At 39.7% G+C, this 20,863-nt stretch overlaps 1 protein-coding gene across 2 annotated transcripts in view; it reads right to left on the bottom strand.

The window, feature by feature from the left end:
* jmjd1cb (jumonji domain containing 1Cb) overlaps positions 1-18,603 on the bottom strand; it is a 180,410-nt gene extending 161,807 nt beyond the window's left edge. For both annotated transcript variants that reach the window (XM_049563853.1, XM_049563852.1), the window contains exon 1: positions 18,221-18,603. In XM_049563853.1, coding sequence (XP_049419810.1) covers positions 18,221-18,376 — 156 coding nt within the window. In that variant the 5' untranslated portion in view covers positions 18,377-18,603. The remainder of the gene's footprint in view (positions 1-18,220) is intronic.
* Between the last annotated feature and the right edge of the window lie 2,260 nt (positions 18,604-20,863).

Genomic DNA, 20,863 nt, shown 5'->3' on the forward strand with positions numbered 1-20,863 from the left:
CAACTGCGTGGGTGTGAATTTTAATATAATCAACTCGTAAAAATGTTATTAAGGCTTCAGGTTATGGATAAATAAGGGTGTGGTTAGGCAACACAATCATGGTGTAACTCCAGATTGACAGATTACAGGTGTAGCCGTAGTTTTTTTAGTTAATGAAAGTTGATGGTAACATTGTGGTCGCCTCAAAAAGTTCAGCATTTGCATGTACGGAGAGACCCTCTAATGAGTCAGACCTTTGTTTTTTTCGGTAAGTACATTTTGTTTTAATGGTTTTTAACCTGTTGTTCACAAGCAAAAATTAGCATTGTATTATCATTATCACAGTCAATCATAGCTGTAAATGCACTTCACTAACCAAGCTAACCACTAGCATTAGCGTTAGCTCCACACTCTCATCCAAATATGGTTACTTCTGGCTCCAAAAGATCCAAAATGGTGACAGCCAAAATGCCAAACTCAAGGCCTAAAAACAAGGGTCTACAAAGCAATGTGTGACATCACTGTGGCTACCTCCATGATTTTATACAGTCTATGGTTTTCAGTCCACATACAACTACATGGGCTGAAATACATAATCATTAATGGCTGTTCAAACCAGCTTGGTAGCAGCCATTAGCTAGTTAATGAGCTAAACTACCATGAATAAACAAGTAAGAAAGCTTATGGATATTCAGGACGGTCATGGGTGGAGTCAAGACGAGATCAACTGTCTGTTTTCAGATTTGTTTGATCATACAGGCAAAACTTGGCTATTCATATCGAAAGTGTATTTTTTTGTTCTGTTTTTTTGATCTGCACAAAGAAGAGGAGGGACGTTCAGTTGTTTAACAGAGTAATCAGATCTCAAAGTAGACACTGGAGACACATTAATACCAGGTGAAAGTAAATCATATCTGGATACAAGACACATTTTAATGCAAGGCATATAGGGGGTCAAACATATGCCTGTCTGCCTAATGGTGGATAGGTTGAGCAGTTGAGTGGTTGTGGGAATATCCCTCCTTGGATAGTAATGACAGCTCTGCCTTCATTAGGCTTCATTTAGGCTTAAATTAAAGAAATTATGCACAAGCCAAGCCTGAAGTCTAACAAATTTAATGGAGTTCTCCTGAAAGACATTTTCTAGCCGTGACTGTATGTGATTCAGAGGATCCCCGGATTGGAAATCACAGCATGTAAATAAAGCCACCACAGTGCTTCTCTCTCCATTCACAAGCCTCATTACACTGCAGGATTCCACTACTACAGCCACGCCTCACTACATAGAGGTGTGTGAGCGTAACTGTTCAGAGCTCAGAGTCACTCCCAACACACTTTTGTTTCAAGGTGTGTCATACTGAGGCTTTATTCCAGTCTCTGTTATTTTCTTTCGGCCTCTCTCTCTGACACTAAAAGACAAAAAACAGTATATAAGTGCATGTGCGTGCACATACATTTGAAGTCCACATGTTGTTTTTCTTTGTAGCCTGAGTGATATAAGTGGACTCAGTAGAGAGCTGAGTAGAGGCACTTCGCTGTACAGACTGACAGCATGGTGAGGTGACGGCACAGGGGGGTGAGGGGGTGGCTGGTCTGCTTGTCTGACAAGCTGTACAACTTTGTGGCTGCTGCTGCTGACTGAATGCTCAAAGATGTTACATGTGACAATGGCAATACTTACTACTATACCATCCGTGATCACGGGGAATTATTAGAGCCAGTGATCACGTGACAACATGTATAACAGACAGGTATGTACAGGTAAGATTTTCTGTTCTACATTAGGGCTCATCAGCCTATGTTTTTTATACTTGTACTAGCTGCCCAGATGTTTGTAAGGTTATTTCCACTTCTAGTTACACTAAGCTGCATTCATAGCCAAGTGATTTCAAAATAGCTGTGTGACAGCAGGTAACTAACAATGCTTTAAGGTGGTATAGTATACAGTGTTTTGGTCACCGAGTAAAACATCAGTCTAGGTGATGATGACAGAGTGAGACATGAGGACTGACACTGACTGTTTACATGCACACTAATATTCCACTTTTATTTCAAATATGAGAATTTGATACTGGTCATATAATGAATGAAAGAGGGAGGCTGTGTTCACACAGTCAAACAAGTCTGCAAGGTTAGCACAAACTAACACAGCACAACGTGATGTCATTCCTACTTGTCATATTTTACCACTGGGCAGAAGCCCCGCAGCAGTGGTTAACATCCGACACAGAGCCGTTTAACTTACACCGACACCAAAACTGCTCCACTCTGTTGTGAATTCTCTTGATAACCATTAGGTAACATTTGTCGTGTGATGTTAAAATTTAGCCCTGTCACTGCGCATGTGTGACTCTGTCCCAAACACAGAGCTCTGGTTCTGCAGCAGCAGTCTAATGATAAACAGAAAGAGAGAGGAGCTAAGCAAATTAATACACTGTATGCAGGTTTACAATGAAATGAGAAATGAAATTTTACCCATTTAAATTGTCAAATTTGCAGTACAGTTTCGGTGATTGGACAAAATTGCAAGGTTGCAAGAATTCACACGGTAATGGCTGAATTTACTTAACTATAGTGATCCCAAAATTGCAACATCCTGGAGGGACTGGTTAACCAAAAACAGAAAATTCATTTTCATTTTATAAGAACTGCTTTATAGCCATGTCACATTTATCTATTAATAAAGATTTCAAATTTTATGCCATCATTGTCAGTTTTTCCCTGTATTATCGAAAATGGTGCTGAATATCGCTATCTTTTGAGGTACTGTACCATCATAAAGGCCTGAACATCCACAAGCCCTGTGTTCGCAAAGCTCAGATTTTACGACCACCAGTGACTGCTCGGCATGTATTTTTCACATCGCGGGGATTTTTCACGGATATTTTTACAGGAAACTACAACGCGGAAATGCGCTCGACTATGAAAGCCTGAATGACTGCGGACATTCCTCGCGGAGTCCGCTCCGCTAATAGTACGCCCAAGTATGTTCGGGCCTTAACAGTATCCAACTTTCAGCTCACCTGCCTGCAGGTGTCTTGACTTCACACCACTTCAGCCACGATGTTCTCTACCAACAAAGAATGTTCAGAAACCAGGATAAGGTGTTTACATGCCACAGGTTCAAAAACAGGGCAACAGTCTTATCCTGGTCCCCGAAACCAGAAAACTTCAAAAGCACGATCATTACCAGGTGGTGCACATGTATACACGCTCTGTGTGTAACACCATGGAGGAATAATATCTGTGCTGAGAAAATTAATCAATTAATAAAACAGACAATATATCTGCAACAGTTTTGATAGGCAATTAATCACTTAAGTCATGCATTAAGGCAAAAAAAAAAAAAAAAAAGCATTGTCTAGTTCAGGCTTCTCAGCTATGATACAATGCTGCTATTTTTATTGTTAATTGAATATCTTTGGGTTTTGTGCTGTTGGTTAGACAAGACAGGTAAGCTGAAGATGTCAAAACGGACTTTGGGAAAAAAAAGTGATGGACATATTCTTTTTAATTTTCTGAAATTTTCTGATAAACAATTATTCAATTAACGTAAAAACAATTAAACTTAAATCAATAACGAAAACCCTTATTCGTTGCAGCTCTACACAGTTCTAATGAGAGACACTGCTTATTTGCTCTGAGAGACAAAGGGGAAGAAACAGACAGAGAGAGTGCTGACAATGAGAGGATGAGTTCTGTGTGAGGGAATCTTTTCTCTCTCAGGTAACAAGAGTTAACTTGTTTAATTGCAGTGCACATTCCAGCTGAGACACGTCAAATACCAAGTCTACTCACACCAGGGTTAAAGCAATATGAGTTTTCAAGGCCAATAAACACTGCAGTACTCAGCAGTCCATGCGCTGTGTAGGTGCTGCAGCCTTGTTAATTTTAATACTCATTATGAATACTGTGCTTTTTATCAGAATAGTCTGTGTTTGGCTAATGACATGATTAGGATACAAGCAGAATATCTTAATAGTAATTAGAAAAACTACTCTAGTTGATCAAGACTAAAACCAAGATATAGCTGACAAATGAATCTAAATATTGTATTGTAAGTAATACAACGTAATGAACAGTTATTGTACAATGCACAATGTTTTTATTAATTAAACTCCACAGGGGCAGGACTGTAAACTATGATTATTCCCAATACATTCCATATTGTACAACTACTAATAGCTATTAATAAATAATAATTCATGTAGTTTATACAGTGTCAAAAGACATTGACGTTTAAGGACTGATAGTCAAACAACACGGACATTCAACTGGCAATATTACTGAAGTGAGAAATGAAGAAAATCCTCATATCTGAATCTCTGTGTCCACATTTTACATTCTTTATTATTTCCTATGGTGTGTAGTAATTTAGGCTGATTGTTAAAATTGTTCAGGTAGTATTTATACATGTTGAGAGTAGATGTGAGGAGAGGAGAGTTAACTCTATACCATCTGGAATGAATTGGCTGGCTGTTAAACAAAAAAAAACGTAGTGACCAAGGAGAGAAAGAAAAAAGACAAAAATGAGTTCTCTAACTTTTCTGCTTCAATCTGTGGTGAAATTGAGATGGGAGACCTTCTCATTCAGAATAGCAGTAGACTACGGAGCTTTTGACACAGTTACACACAGATAGGAACTGATGTAGGATCTCCAGTCAATGGTCATAAGTTAACCTGCATACACAATCAAAAATTCAGCATATTTTCATTTTCAGCTCTACTTTGTCCCTGCAGATACACACTGATAGTATTATTCACAAGCTGTGTATAAAGGATTTGCGATTTAAAGAGGTTTTATTGGTAGTCACAGTTTGAGCTAATAATCAAACAGTTTAGTTACTGTAGATGACTGTGGGTATGTATGTACTGTGCTTTCAAACATGCCTTAGCAAAACTGTCTCTGGTATACAGAGATAAGAGTAAAGTAACTGAATTGAGTTTAACTTTGCCTTGGCCAAGAGGTTTGATTTCTCTGTTTGCATTTCTCTGACAGAGCGAAGTTGAGCAGCGGAGTCAGGAAACCCACAGAAACCCATTTTGTCCCACACTGGCTCCAGTCAACAATCATTCCACTGTTTCATTCCTACACCAAACAGTGGAATCATTTCACTGTTCTGTATCAATTCCACTCTATATGTCTGCACACTATTCTACTCTAAATGGTACTTTTCTATTCCACTCTTCATAACAGCGTTCTATGACAAGAATTTTTTTTATTCTACTCCACTGCTTTCTATTCCATTCTGTGTGATGGACTCTATTTCATTCTATATGACAATATTCTTTTCCTTTCTATATGACGGTTCTTTATTCCACTCTATGTGACAGCTATCTATGAGAATAATCGGTTCCTCTCTATATGACTTTATTCAACTCAACATTCTATTCCACTCTGTGACAGTATTCTATTCCACTCTACATGACAACCATCTATGACAATATTATATTCTGCTCTATATGACAATATTCTACTCCACAGCATTCTATTCCACTGTGTAGGCCCCATCCTGTTCCACTGTAAAAACAACGGAATTCTGTTCCACTCTGACATGGCATTCTATTACGCTCAATGAGAAGGCATTCTATTCCATTATACGTATATGTCCCCATTTTATTCCGCTTATGTACACTGGTACTCTATTCCATTCTGGCATGACATTCTATTCCACTTTATGTACAACTGCATTGCATTCCATTTCATTCTGTCATGGCATTTTATTCAGCTTTATGTACCACAGCATCCTATTCTGCTCCATATATATACTATATATATATATATATATATATATATTCTATATATATATATACAATATATATACATATATATATATATATATATATATATATATATGTGTGTATGTATGTATGTATGTATGTATACACACACACACATATATGTATGTATGTATATATGTGTGTGTATATATATATATATATATATATATGTATATGTACACAGAATATATATGCCAATATTCTATTCTGCTCTATATGACAGTATTCTAATCCAATCTATAAGAAAACATTCTATTCCACTCTGTAATTGTACCCTATGATGATATTCTACTCTGCAATTTATGATTATATTCTGTTGGAAGTTGAGACATTAAGTGCTGTGCAGTCACTGAACACCAAAGTAATCATAATTATACATTACACACTTTGTTTCTACACTGTCTGTACTCATTCTATTCTGTTCTAATACCATTTACACCAAGGCACTCCAGTTAAACCAGATCTAAATAAATCCAGCCCAGTTCACTTGGTGGAATCAGGTAAATCATACTTCTTCTATATGTTTATTCTGTCTGGGCTCTTCTGCTGTTCTCTGGCTCTGTGCTGTTGTATTGTGCTGTAATCCAGCACTGAAGGAGTTAAGTTCTGTGCAGTGGGTGAACTCAAAGGAACTGGCGTTCACGTGGCTAAGCCACTGTTGCTATGGGAGAGAGGCCAGACAGAGGAGAAAGAAACCCCTCTCTCTCAGTCTCTCTCACATTCCCATTTTCTCTCTCTCTCTCTCGTTCTCTTTCCCTCCTCCTCTGCTCTCGTTCTCTCTCTGCCAGAGAAAACCAAACGACTAATGAGAGTACACAGCTCTCAGTCTCTCTCTCCTTCTCTTCATTTTTCAAATAACATTCACCCTCTCTTTTACTTCAGCTCTGAAACATTTCTCTCTCCTCCCTTCATCTGCCCATCTCTCCCTCATTCTGTCTCTCTCCATCCTTCTCTCTATCTCTCTCTCTCTGTCTCTCTCTCTGTCTCTCTCTCTCTCTCTCACTCTCTCTGTCTCTGTCTCTCTCAGTCTTTCTGTAATATCAGAAAGCCAGCCAGTGAGTCATGCACCAACAGCACAATGCCAGGCTGAATATGCCAGTGTGCGTTTCAACCCTTTTCAGTGCTACCAGGAATTAAAATCAAGACAAATTTAAAGACAAAATGAACCAAGCTGAGAAAAGCAGCCTGTATATGACTAAATATAGCTACCAAAAACAGTAAGCTATAGATGAAATAAGAAATACAAAACCAGGTTACTCATTGTTAAAGGGTATTAAAAATGACTGCAACAATGAATCTTTATCTTGCATATTAATTTTCTTTCAGTTCATAAATCACTTTAAATTAACTGACTAACCATTTCAGCTCCAGTAGTTTCCTATTAATAAATGCATCTTGCATAAAAGTTTAAGTGTGTGAGTAGATAAGACATGTATAGACAGTCCATGGCCTTTACAATTTAAGTTGTTTCCAAGCATTAAAAGATAAGAGCAGAGCTCAGCCTTCAAAAAACGCATCATTTATAATGATTTTTCTACACGATCAAACAACACTCACTTCCATCCCTCACTGCAAAAAGATCTAATATCAACCCTGTTACTTAGGCAAAAGAAGAAATACCAGTATGGCTTATTAACATAGGCACGAAGAAGAATTACAGGCAGCATGGTTATGTTTACAATGCCTGGTAATACACATTACCGGTTAGTTCAGTGAATGTAAAAGTACATCCTGGGGCCGAACAGGGGAGATCAGGAGCAGACAAGAGATGAGAGAACAGGTCAGGGTGGACTGGAACAAGACAAGACAGGACTGGGAGAACATGACAACATATAACAGCACAGGACAATAGAATGAGACAAGACAGCCAAGAGGGGAACAACTGATAAGGACAGGGACTGGGCTAACGCTATGGGGGTTTAGTAGCTATGACAGCTCATCCAATAATCTAAGTGTCTGTCTATACTATTAGTAGTCACAGAAGCCACTGCCTTGAGGACACTGGCACACATCACAGTATTCAATATATATTATTAATCATGCTTCACTACAAATTTGTTTTTGAAGTGATTTTCTTTTTGTTGCTTAGAAAGAACAAACTGTTCTTGAGGACAACAGGGACTCCGTTTGAAATTCAAGTAGAGAAACTGTAAGCATGCCTATTGTCATTCATCCCCTTGTAGTGTCCCACTGGCACAGAGCAACCATGTTAATGTAATGAATTTGATGATGACAAGATTAAGTGCACTACATTTCAGGATCAACTGGTGTCAGTGAGGTCTGCAGACAGACACATCATTGCAGACAGGTAAGGCAACATTCCATCTGCCCCGTCTTTCTCCGACACAACAATTACAGGTTCACCTCAGGGGATGGACAGCAAGAAGCTGCACTCGGCCTGTGTCCCAGTGCCTGAAATAAGCAGGATATAAACCGCAGGAGTGTGTGAGATCTCGTCTTCTACTCAAAAGAAGAGATACAGCCAAACTAGATGGACACGCATGAGCTACAGTTGCTCGATCCATTTGGGAGATGTTCCAAACTGAACAAGCACAACCTCCTCATTACTGGCTACACTAAAATAGCTTCCCTCACATTCTTTGGTAAAACAGTCTCGTTAGAGGGCCGGGCCAGTATTCCCTGACAGCAGTGCTCAAAAATACACAGGACAGCTCTGGGTCCAAATATGACTTGGACTGACAAGATTCTTTCAATGAAGCTTCGCAAAGGAAATGTATGAAAATGCACACTGTGTTCAACTCTTAGTAGCAGTATTTATTAGTATCCTATAATGGTCTTAACCCTATACTGGAGGCTTTCCATCCAAACAGGAGAAAACATTTGAAGAAATACCAAATATCTGTAAATGTTAAAATCAAAGTGCCAGGTTGAATCTTTAAGACAATACCATATTTGATCAGCTCCTCAATCCCAAATCATCGAAGAGCACATTTCATTCAGAGCAGCTGAGAGCACAGCGGCTATATAATGATGTAGGAGATAACAGCAGTCAGACAGGCTGCAGTTTATTCATTCCATATTCAGGACACAATCACAGTCAGTCTGGGCTGCTTTCTTACTGAATGTTTTACTAAAAAAAAAAGACTACGGTTTTACTGTTCAGATAACCCAAAGGCAGTTCAGCATAGCTGGCAATTATAATGTCTCTTTATCAGGGGATGATATCAAAGATCAGGGGTAAATGCAAATCCTTTTTTTAAAAGGCCAAATCATTGCTATTTATTTAGCATATCATCATAAATACCCCTATTCCACCAAAATTAGCACGCGTATGAAGGGTTTTTTTTTTTAAGCAAAGGAAAACCCGCTAAAAATAGGCAATAGACTCCTTTTCTATTGCCAGTAGGCTTGAGTCGTATACATGGCTCTACAGTACACGAGTATACCTTTCTTTTTCCTTTTTTTTTTTAAAGATTATTTTTATTGGCTTTTTTGCCTTTATTGACAGGACAGAGCGTAAAATGGGGAGACAGAGAGAGAGTGGGGACTGACATGCAGCAAAGGGCCACGAGCCGGATTCGAACCTGCGGCCGCTGCAGCAAGGCAATGCCTCTGTACATGGGGCGCCGGCACTATCCACTACGCTACCGACACCCCACGAGCATACCTTTCTGTGTGTGTTTTGTTTGTTTGCTTTCTGGTGTGTCACATTCGACATCAATGACAGGCTGAAAAACAGGCTAGTAAATAGCAGAAAGCAACATGGAAGCTAGTAAAAATGTTAAGGTGGTTATTTCTTTTTTTTATATCCGTTACATATTCAGTTTCTCTCTCAAACGTTGTGCAAACTAATTTTAAACAATGTTCAAGTACTGCTTAGAGAGAGACAGTATTTTGTGGCAGGCTGTCACTGCATCTCCCCACAAAAAAGGCGACAATTAGCGTGTCCATCCAGGTGTCATATTTCTATGGCTGCCAATTAAGGCTGATCTGAGCTGGAGCTGATAAATACCCCTAACTACTGCAGAGTCATTTGTCCTAAGAGTGACTGCAGATTGTAACCTTTCCCATCAAGTAGAAAAGCCAGGTGTTAGCAGGTGTTGTGCTGTTTTGAGCAATGGGAAAGGAGCTTCACAGTACCTAACCCTACATGTTTGATACCAATCTGTCAAAGCTACCCAACTGTTTTTGTTGCTCACCCTGCTCTGACATAATGCCAGGCTGTACAAAGATAACTGTTATCTTTAGGTGCGACATCAACATAAACTCTTGCTACACCTGAGTGAAAGCATCACTTAATATGCTGTCAGTGGTCTTGTAATTTTTGTTCTGAAACAACTGTCAAATTTCTTTTATATTATAAATCTTTGCGGAAAACATTTGCGGACTGGTTGTAATAAGACTTTTCAGAAAATCAGGTACTGCGTTTTGATTTCTCTACAAAGCATACAAAAGATAAGTCATAGAATCCACCATTAAGTTGAAGTGTAAGCCCAACAAAGGCCAAAGTCTGTCTAGAACTGAGATCAAGATGGTGGTCAGGACTATTTCTAAAAAGACATGATGTGTTTTTAGCAATATTAGCCTCTACAATACAAATTCCATCACAGCATGCAATCAGAATAGAAGTAGCGTAGCACAGTACACCATTCAGGTCTGACAGGGTCCTGCAGGAAACCACAGCAGCTGTCGAGTAGTAGAGCCTAATGTATTCCCAGGGTTATCTGGGAAGCCTGCGAGCCTATAGGAGACTTTATGGCTGCTGTATGTAGCAGTGTGCAGTGTGTGTGTGTGTGTGTGTGTGTGTGTGTGTGTGAGAGAGAGAGTGTGTGTGTGTGAGTGTTTAAGGGAGATGGGGGAAGGGTACATCCAACCAGCAATCCAGCCAGCCCATCCTGGCTTCAGATTACATTTTGTTTCCTTAGGCACCAGAAAACAAACCACTAACACTCTGAGTATCCAGTTACAGCGCTGCCCAAACACCACATAACCTGGACGTCACATAGCAATACTGCAGCTTACTGTGCAAACATCATCTTGATAAATAAAGACTCATCACGACATGATTCTACAGGCTGTTTTTATTTCCTTTTACCTGATTGTACAGAAATTGTTCTTTACAGCTGCTGTTAAAGCTGCTGTTCAACGACACGAGACTGAGTGTGTTTCTGTGTTACCTGTAGACAACAGCAGGAAGATATGCTGCACTGCGAACAAAAAAATAAAACATACCTGATGGTTACACAGTGGGAACAAAACATCCCTGTAAATGTATTCAGTCGATTTATTATGTATCTGAACATGTTGATTTGTTAAGGCTGACTGCAAATACACCTTCATATTCCAATATACATAATGTAGTTCCAGGGGACAACTTTAGGCGTTTTTGAACCAGAGGAACGTTTTCATAGTAGTGAGAACATTTTTGTTGTGTCCGCACTGCAAGAACTAAGAACAAACGTTTTTAGAACGCTGTTTTAAGCGACTTTCTTAGTTCTTATCTTAAAGTTATGCCTACACTTTGAAGTTCTGTGTCACCGTCAAACAGCAGCAAGAGACAGCAAGCAGCCAAGAGAAAGACAATGAGGATAACGTTACTCACTCGGGAATAAATCAGCACCGTGGAAATCTTTTCTATTTTGCAGAAAATACAGGTCAACAAACAGAACATACGTGAGCAATGCCATTATGAGATAAAACACAACGTTGCGCTACCTGCCGGCCGGCCTTGTCACTTGCTAACCACTTGCAGCATCGCAGCAACATCAGCTGCTCTGTTTCAACAACGTTTGGCTGAAAAAACGTGCATGCAGGCTGAAAGTCAACTGTGCTGTTCTGTTAGGAGATGCAGTGACTCAAACCAACTGTGAGTAAGAAAAAATATGAATAATATATGTAATTTGTTAAGCGATGAGGAAAAACTCTGCTAGCTGCTAGGCTAATTCATGCAATGTAAATATGCTTAAGCTAATAATGTGTGACAGGCAAAAAACTTTTTTGTCTGGGAAAATTATTTAGCTGAATTTTATACTTTTGTTAAAGGATCTTGTTGTCTTATGGCTGATGCGAGAAGTTTGACTTCAGGGCTTTAAGCACGGTAGCCCTGAAGATTTAGGAAAACGATTAATGTTTGGGTTGAAATATAAACATTTCTTCCAGAAAGCTATCTGACCAGTGCCGTTTTATGTGTGTAAGTGGTGTCAGTATACAGTTAACTTTATTGCATTAAGCAGTTACAGTTATTTACATTATTAATGTGTTGTTTTTAATCAATTCTGACCCGGACTCCGGGGTGTTTTCGAACCTAATTGTATTGCAGAGTTTTGTACAGCGGCGACCGGATCTTGGCTCTCAAACCACAGAAAAATGTGTTGGCACAACAGTCTCCTTTAGTACTATTCTATGCTTTCTTTTGATTTTCACAGTGACTAGTCATCCTGTTTAATTTGTCTTCTGATTAAATCGGAACCGTTGAAACAAGTTGTAGGAAGCCTCTGCAAGTAATTGGTTGCTGGCAGACACTCTGTGCTGCAATAAAATGGTTAATCAGCAGTGCCGTGCACTGTAGAGCCGATGCGCTGCTGTTTCTGCCGGCCTGAATAGAATATAATGTCTATAGCCTTACTGTTGTGTACAGCCTTTATAGACTAAGCCGAGTAGTGATGCGCGGGTCGACCCGTAACTCGTGGGACCCGCAAATAGACCTGCGGGTCGGGTAGCAGTGATCGTCTGTTAAATCCGTCTGTAAATGATATTTTGACATTATTCTTATAATCATTAGGCTATTACTGTCAAGGCATCCGAAGGTACTGATGCGTTGAACAGGTGACAGTCCACGGTCGTTTTCAAAACACACTTGTATCACGCACGGAGGAAACAAACACTGACAAAAACAGTTCCATAATTCATATTAAATTCAAAAGAAAACAAAAAAACAGCTACAAGTTAGAGGGAACAGTGATAAAATGGTAAAACTTGGCATTGATCCACAGCCTCAGACGGATGCGCTCAAGCCTGCCGTGCGCACAAGCTCAGCTGGTAGGCTATACTATATTTTCACATTTTTAACAATGTAATTTAAAAGTTTTGATTTTTATTGATAACCTATATTTACCACCAACAAAAAGACTACATTTAGCACTAAAAAATTTGAAAAAAAAAAGGGAAATAAAAAACGTATATCAAATACCAAATTTTCATAACGAATACCTACCCATAGAAACAAATATTCGAATATCCGAATATTTGGGTACAGCCCTAATGTGTACGATGTTTGGTGGAACACAGGCAATGCAGTACTGGCAGCTGCCATTTTTAAAAACCCATTAGCCAGGTAAACAGCAGACAACACAAAAGATAATCAACAGCCGTATTGTAAAGAATGGAAGAAAACATGGACAAATGGATCAACAGTGAAGTCCTGGCTTTTCTCAGCATATGCGCGACAGTGGAAATACAACGCAATCTTGACTGGTCAAAGTGACAGCACTGTTGCTATACCAACTGCTGCCCGGCTAACAATACGTTACTTTAACGCTGGTGTCGTCTCCCCTTTCATTTGACAGCAAGAAAACAGCCCTGGGTGCATGAATAGAAATGACCAACATTGAGTGTGACCATGCTCTCAAGCTAAAGTTCACTGCATCCACACTAGATAACTTCTATGGCTCACTGAAGGGAATACAATTCCGAACCTGCAAAGGCACACACAGAGGATGCTCATTTTGCTTGGCGTCATGTATGTGTGCGAACAAATTTCTTCCGTGGTGAAATCCAAGTTGCGCTACAGATCACGGCTGATGGATAAATATCAGTCCTCTGCTCTGCGTATTTCAACATCAGACATGACAGCAGAGTTTGATGGTCCTGCAAAGACAAGTGACCATCTCAACTACTCCGTTAGGCTAAATTCAAAATAGTTCAAAGTAATGTCCATTCTATGCTGGAACAAACAGTAAAGCCTATTTCATATTATGGCACATATCTGTACTGGCTCTTCTGCAGCATCTCCATTAGAAGGTGAAAGCCTCTCCCATGCCATGTTTATTCTCTGTCTCTGGTTAGTGTTTGTACTCTAAACAATGCTGCTATTCACCACCCAAAACACACACTCACAAACAGCTTAGAAAAGTTCCTAAACTGGCTTAACTGCAGCACTGCAACAACCACGCATGGATTCTGTATGTGGAAGGTTCTTCCCCAGTCACAGCCTGTCATTTTCTGCTGATTAGCCACACAGAGATGAACCTCAGGCCACAGCCCTGAAAACAAACTAGCAGCAGTGCTACTGTACACACACTCGCACACACGCATACACATACGGCAGACTGTAATGGAAAACAAAGGCTCCTATAGGCAATGACCTGGCTGCCCTGCTCTTTCCATTCATTGTGAATCCAGATGAGTGTGGCAGTTTTATGCCTAATGTGCCAGCGTAGGGTTCTGCTGCTGAGCTTTTTCTTTTTCTTTCAGCCTGTGTCAGTGTCCCTCAAGTCCCACCAAAAATCAAGTATCTGCAAGGGGATTACAATGCTGCTTGGATGTTCTTTTTTTCATGCTGTATGTCACTGATATTTTGCTGGGAATATTTTTTTAATAAGAACTTTTATTGTATTATAAAGGTTAGTTATCAACATTATGTCTAGATTTTATTTCACATTTAGCCCCTCTGTGTGCTGTCTGTATGTATGTTTTTGTATGTCTCTGTGTACAAGGTGCTCAAAACCAATTACACCTAGTGGGATTCATAAAATTGTCTGAATTGAACTGCAGCAGATTGTCAGCTCTGTTTTAATGTTTATCCGTCAGTTTCTGTTGTTGCCATTTGAACTCTGACAGATATTTTTTCTGTTTTTTTTAGAGTCTTAGACTCTGTCCCTGCAGTGCCAATACTCGGTCACTGCAAAGGAATTTACACCACCATTAATGGAGTACTGTATCTTAATACATGGGGGCGTTTCTGAGGTTTTCCTTATGCCAGGACCCAAAAGAAAAATGCTTTCTTTTTCCTTTCAAGCTCAGCTAATTTAATTTATTGTCAGGTTCAGTAGTGATGCCAAATAACTGCATGGCTGCTATAAATACTACCAACAACCTTTGGCTTAAATATACACTAAAAATAAAAAAAAAATGGTGGACCTCAGTTCCTGTACACAATCTAGCATCATAAAACAAAAACCAGGACTGAGCCTCAACCCATTGTTCTATAAGATTCATTATATCATATCTAGTAATTGATTATGCAATGTGGACTAAGGGTTAGACTATGAAGCTGTGTATTTATGGCGTGCTACTGATCATACAGAATATCCCAAAAATAATATATGGTTTGCATGTACAAACAGTTATGCAGCCCATAGTTAGTACTAGTCTGTATAACTCGTGAGTCTGTATGACTGCTATTACTCGCATCATATGTGCTATACACAGAGTTGGCCCTAAAGAAATTTAGAAACATATATCAGTACTTCAACAGCTGAGAACTGACAGGATTTTATTGATACCAATGCCATTTTCCATTCTGCTTATTTGTCAGGCTCTTATTGATTCCTGATCTATTTTCTGTGTGGAGAAGAAATAGATCTACAAAGGTTTTCAGGTTTTATGAAAATTTGAAAAACCAAAAAGACTTGCTAAGCCTGCCTGCTTGGCGCTATTGTTTCTATAACACAGGATATGTACCTTCGATAACAGACATTCCCAACCAAAATTGGTTCATCATATTCTTACCTAAATAATATGGATATTGATTCCTTGTCCTCATTTTTATTGTTAAGTCCACATCGGTTCTAAGCCATTCAATCTGGTCTAATTTACTACTATGCTAGCCACAATTACAGCAATATATATCCAAAGTTATCTGACATGACAATAATAATAGCCTACCAAGAACAGCTATCATTGCTTTACTTATAAAGTTGTGAAGAAATGACATCAAGAAATCATTTTATACTGCGGCGCAACTCATGAAAACTAATGAATGAAAAGATCATTTTTTCAATTAATTTATTCATTGTGTGGTTCATGAAACAAAACTGGTGAAAAACACTTATCACTATTTCAAAAAGCCCAATGTTCCGAGCTACTAATAAGTACTGTCAGGTTTATAGGTAGCGTGTACTCAGAAAATAAGACCTCAAATAGTCTGTGCACTAAAAACTGAATGATATCTTCAAATTACTTGCTATGCCCAAAATCATCAGGTCACTGTTATTTTAGACAAGGGAAAAAAATCTACTTAGCTATTAGAGAACAGTTGGTGTGGTGAGTTAATTTTGTATAACCAAGAAATAAATTGTTTTTGTCTTAAAAAGCTACAAACCAGCATGATGGATAACCCTTGCTGATTTAACCAAACAGATTTTACATTTTTGATGCTTCATTGCTGGTAATCTCAGACTGATCTCTATATCAAATTATACGCATTCACTCATTGACTGTACGTTGCATTATTTTTCTATTAAGATCCACGACTGTGAACCAAAAAGCCCCAGTGAGCCGTTGCTAGCCCACTACACTCCTGCACTACTGGCCCATCTGACCACATCCACTTGACAAAGGCCTGACAGCTTGGCTTGACACACTTCTTCTAATCTAATCTCCAATCCTTCTCCACTGTATTCACTCAGCTAGTTAAGCCCCTTGCTAATGAGACTGTGCCCCATTGTATGGAATTAAACCAGAACACTACTCACTGCCTAAATCACATCACACACAAGGACCAATTCTACAAGGGAATTAGGGAATCTGGGAGCATGTTTGTTGCATGACAAAAACAAGTACATGCGATATGTTACGTAGATGAGGGAGCATGCAATTACACATGAGAGAGGTGTTAAGCTTTGACACGGGAATCGTGAGGTGGACTTATGTCACCTCACCTTTCCTGTCTAAAATAGACAGACAACTTGCATGAATGCATGAGTGAAGGGCAGAACAACAGAAAGCTATGAAGCAGTGAAACCTGACATTTATCTCCTGTCTGCATCGCACAGAAAGCGCAATGAGCAGTCACTGACATGTGAGAAGGATTTGTGACTTGTATGCTTTAAAATACACATATACACAAAAGAACTGTATTACCGTAGATGACTTCCACATTAAATCATGTACAGTGAATAACCCTATCAGATATGTCATGTCTAATGGCATATGGTCTTTGAGAAATAGCACATAATGTACACAAAAATCACACTAAATAATCAAATCAGAACTGTGCTGGGGATTGGCTTGTAATCTGTATAGGCAGATAGAAGGATTCAGTGAACAAAAGAAAACGGGGAACAGGCACACAGTACAGTGAGACAGTACTGTATATTTGCCAGCCAAGGGCTTGTCAGGACAAATATTTCATTGTTTGCTGGTTTTGGCATGTTTGCCATTATGAAAATAGCTTTTTTTATAAGGAAGGGGGGGAATTCAGAGCAATATATTGCCAAGATTTCCAGCAACCCCTGCCTTCCTGACTGTAGTAAGAGAGCAATAATTACACCTCAATCAGGAAATATGTCTGCTCACGAAAACCCCACAAGTGACACCATGGAGTTGTCTTGAAATCGTAGACAATATTTTACATAAAGACAAACTGCCCATTGTTCAGCCTGCAGCAAGACACTTTTATGTTTTTACAAGTCCCCAGCATTCCTGCCTCCCCGTCCAAGTCGGAGGGGTTGTTGTCCGCCAGAAAAATACAGGCAGACGGAGCTTTATGGTCGACTATCACACTCAAATACTGTGGATTGTGACCAATAACCACGAGATAATAGGGATTAGCTCAACGTGAAGGCTGCAACGCAGGGGTAAATCTAGAAAGCTAACCATACCTCCGTCAGCTGATTTGCAGTATACAGCAGATTAAAGCATTTAGCTGCCTGGGACTCAAATTCCTACACATGCTTTTACAAATGCAGCCGCTACAGCCGGACATTACGATATTAGTTCAAATGCTGCCAAGTGTTTTTTATAGTTGACAGGTAGATTATTTTGAAATTAACGCTTTACATTGTCCCTTAAGGCTAGTGGAAACAGTGTAACGATGTCTATGTGAAACCCACTGTGATTTTACCATTCTTAGCGCTTACTGAATCTGAAAACATGGAGGCTTGTCTGAGCCACAGTAAATGGTTTACGAGTGCGAGAAGTTAGAAGGTTTTAATTTAAATAAGCACAGTGTCTGAACACCGCTAGCTGTTTGCTTTCCATAACCCCCTACTGGCAGTCTGTCTCCCATTAACTTGCAAGTTAAGAGGGCAAATAACTAACTAGTCAAAGTTGTAAACGCAACAATGACAAATATTTTGGCGAAACTGTGATAAATACCAGCGCTATACCCTACCCATTGGTCCTAAAAGCCATAATAACTAAGAGAAAGCCACAAAATAATTTCCGCCTGGCAAGCCTACAACATTGCCTCGCTGGCTAGCCACCAACCACAGAGATTTTCCCATTTGCTTTGCATGTAACAGACCAAAGAGGAGGACAAAGTCAGCGTTTCCCTTACCGTCAGATCGGGATTGTCGCTGTCACGATGGTTAACGGCTCGTATGACCCCGGACCTCCAAGGCCACCGACCGATGTCGCCGATTTCAGGCGGTTCGTCCCCGCTGACACAGAGGAACCGCTTCCCGACCAGCTCCGGCCGAGCCTCGACTGCCATGGCTCTTTGCTGGTCAAAACCCCCCCTCGAAAAAACTTCCCAACAACGACGCCCTTACAGACCTGTCATTTACGACATTAAACCAGTTCTGAAGAGTCCAACGGTAGAAAGAAAATAAAAAAGGAAAAGCAGTTTGTTGCTAAACGCTGAAAAACCGACCCGGGGGATTTAAATGTGTAGCAGTCTCCACCCGCTCAAGCGTCAGTCTCTTTGCTCTCAGCATGAGAAAACAGTGGAACACTGAACCGCATCACCGCCGCCATCCATACTTGTGTTTCTCCGCTGGATCCCAAGGCATTCATGGCCGCAGCACGGTTGTGTCCCTCCGCTCAATTGAACCCCGTCGGTCCTATTTTCGCAAAACTACTTTGACTGCTCATACTAGTAGAACTGCCACGACAACTCTTAACAGCAAGTGTAAACAGCTTGTGCTTCTATGGCCACTGTCATTAGACTACTGCTACTGTTCGTTCTAGTGCTACAGCTGGTATTACTGCTGCTTTTATTAACAGCAACAACAATAGCAGCAGTCATGCAGGCTGCAATCATAATCAAAGGCTAGGAAGAAATTTAAGACTTAAGTCATATTTATACATATATACATATATATGTATATACATACATACATACATATATATGACTTGTTGTTATTGTTGCTATTGTTGTTTGTGTGTGTGTGTGTGTGTGTGTGTGTGTGTGTGTGTGTGTGTGTGTTTAGATTATATGTAAATATAATTTAATACAACCCAAGTCCATTGGGGACAGTTCAATTCTCTGTCCCCTATCAGATATGGAGCATGGACTGGAAGCTGGAGAGGTGCCAGCTCATCTCCTGCGCACTGCCCAGGTGCCCCTGAGCAAGGCACCGAACCCCCGACTGCTTGAGGTGCCTGTCCATGGGTGGCCCCTTTACTCAGACATCTCTCCATTTGATGCATGTTCAGGTCCTGTTTGTGCATGTGTGTATTTCGGGCCTACATGAATATATATATAGCCTATATATGTATATGACAAAAGAGTGGAAAAATTGAATTTCCCCTTGGGGACTTTGGGAATTAATAAAGTATATAGGATTAACACACACACTCACACACACACACACACATATGTATATATATATATATATATATATATATATATATATATATATATATATATATACATATGTGTGTGTGTGTGTGTGTGTGTGTGTGTGTGTATGTCAGAAAAAGTGAATAACATTGATCATCTTGTTACAATGCAATGTTCTGCTAGGAAACCCTTGGTCCTACATCCATGTGGATGCCACCTCACATGCTCCACCCTTCCAAACACCATTGCAGACCAAGTACCCCCCATCCCCACCCCCATGGCAACAGCACTCCCCAGCGGCAGTTGCCACAGACAATAAAGTGTCATTAATAACAATGAAGCACATCCCGTATTGACCATAGGCCTACCTGTACCTGCAATTAGAACAGAAAAATTAAAACAGAGAACATCCAAATTTGAAAAATGTGTATCATGCATTCAATAGTATGATCCCTTACAAATGACAGCAAATTTCTAAGACCATCAAGCTACCATCAGAGCACAAGTGATGGAAAGTCATGTTTATCTTCTAATAGCCGGTAGAGATGACTGCTCAGTCCTGGTGCTTCCAGATTTGAGCACAGCTTTAGACAAGATTGATCACTCTTTTCCTGCACCACCCAAGTTGGTCTTAAGGGAACTACTCTACATCCGCTACATTAATTTCTCTTCAGTAGAACCTTCAACTGTTCTCTGTCTATTCCTCTCCTGCTCATTTTAATTGTGAGGTTCCTCAAAGACACTAAACAGGCTCTGGTCAAGCAGCCTGTCTGCAATGTGTTAAACAGCATCAAAGAAACACTTGTAATGTTTGTTTGTAATGTGAAACTGCTTTATTTAGTGCTATTACGGGTTAAATCACCTAGTCCATTTGTAGTTGAGAGGAGGAGACCTCTGTGGAAAATTGTGCTGCCAGTAAAAACCTCCTAAACAATAAACTCAGAATTCCAATTGGGATAAGTTTCAGCTAGTTGCAATCTGCAATTCTCACCACTAGATGGCACCAAATCCCCCTAAATCTTATACACTGTTGATGAGAAATAAAATTTATTGATGAGAAATCTGAGGTCATATCGTTTGGTCTATCAAATTTGACTAGGATTGGTTCCCTGTCTAAAAATATTCAGCAGATCATTATAGTAATGTTTGATGCAGATCTCTGTTTTAAGTTTCAAGTGAACGGTGTTGTCGAGTCTTGCTTCTTTGCTCTTGAGAAAATCTCCAGAATCAGGTCATTCTTTTCTCCTACTGATTTACATATGGTCATACATGCATGTATGTTTTTTCCTGCCTGGACAACTGTAACGCCCTTTATGCTGGTATCAGTCAGAGATCCCTTCACTAACTCCAACTGCTGCAGAATACTGTTGCCCGAACTTTAACAGGTACCAGGAAATATGAACAGATGACTCCTGT

Source organism: Epinephelus fuscoguttatus, linkage group LG20 (genome assembly GCF_011397635.1).
Source record: "Epinephelus fuscoguttatus linkage group LG20, E.fuscoguttatus.final_Chr_v1".
Taxonomy (NCBI): Eukaryota; Metazoa; Chordata; class Actinopteri; order Perciformes; family Serranidae; genus Epinephelus; species Epinephelus fuscoguttatus.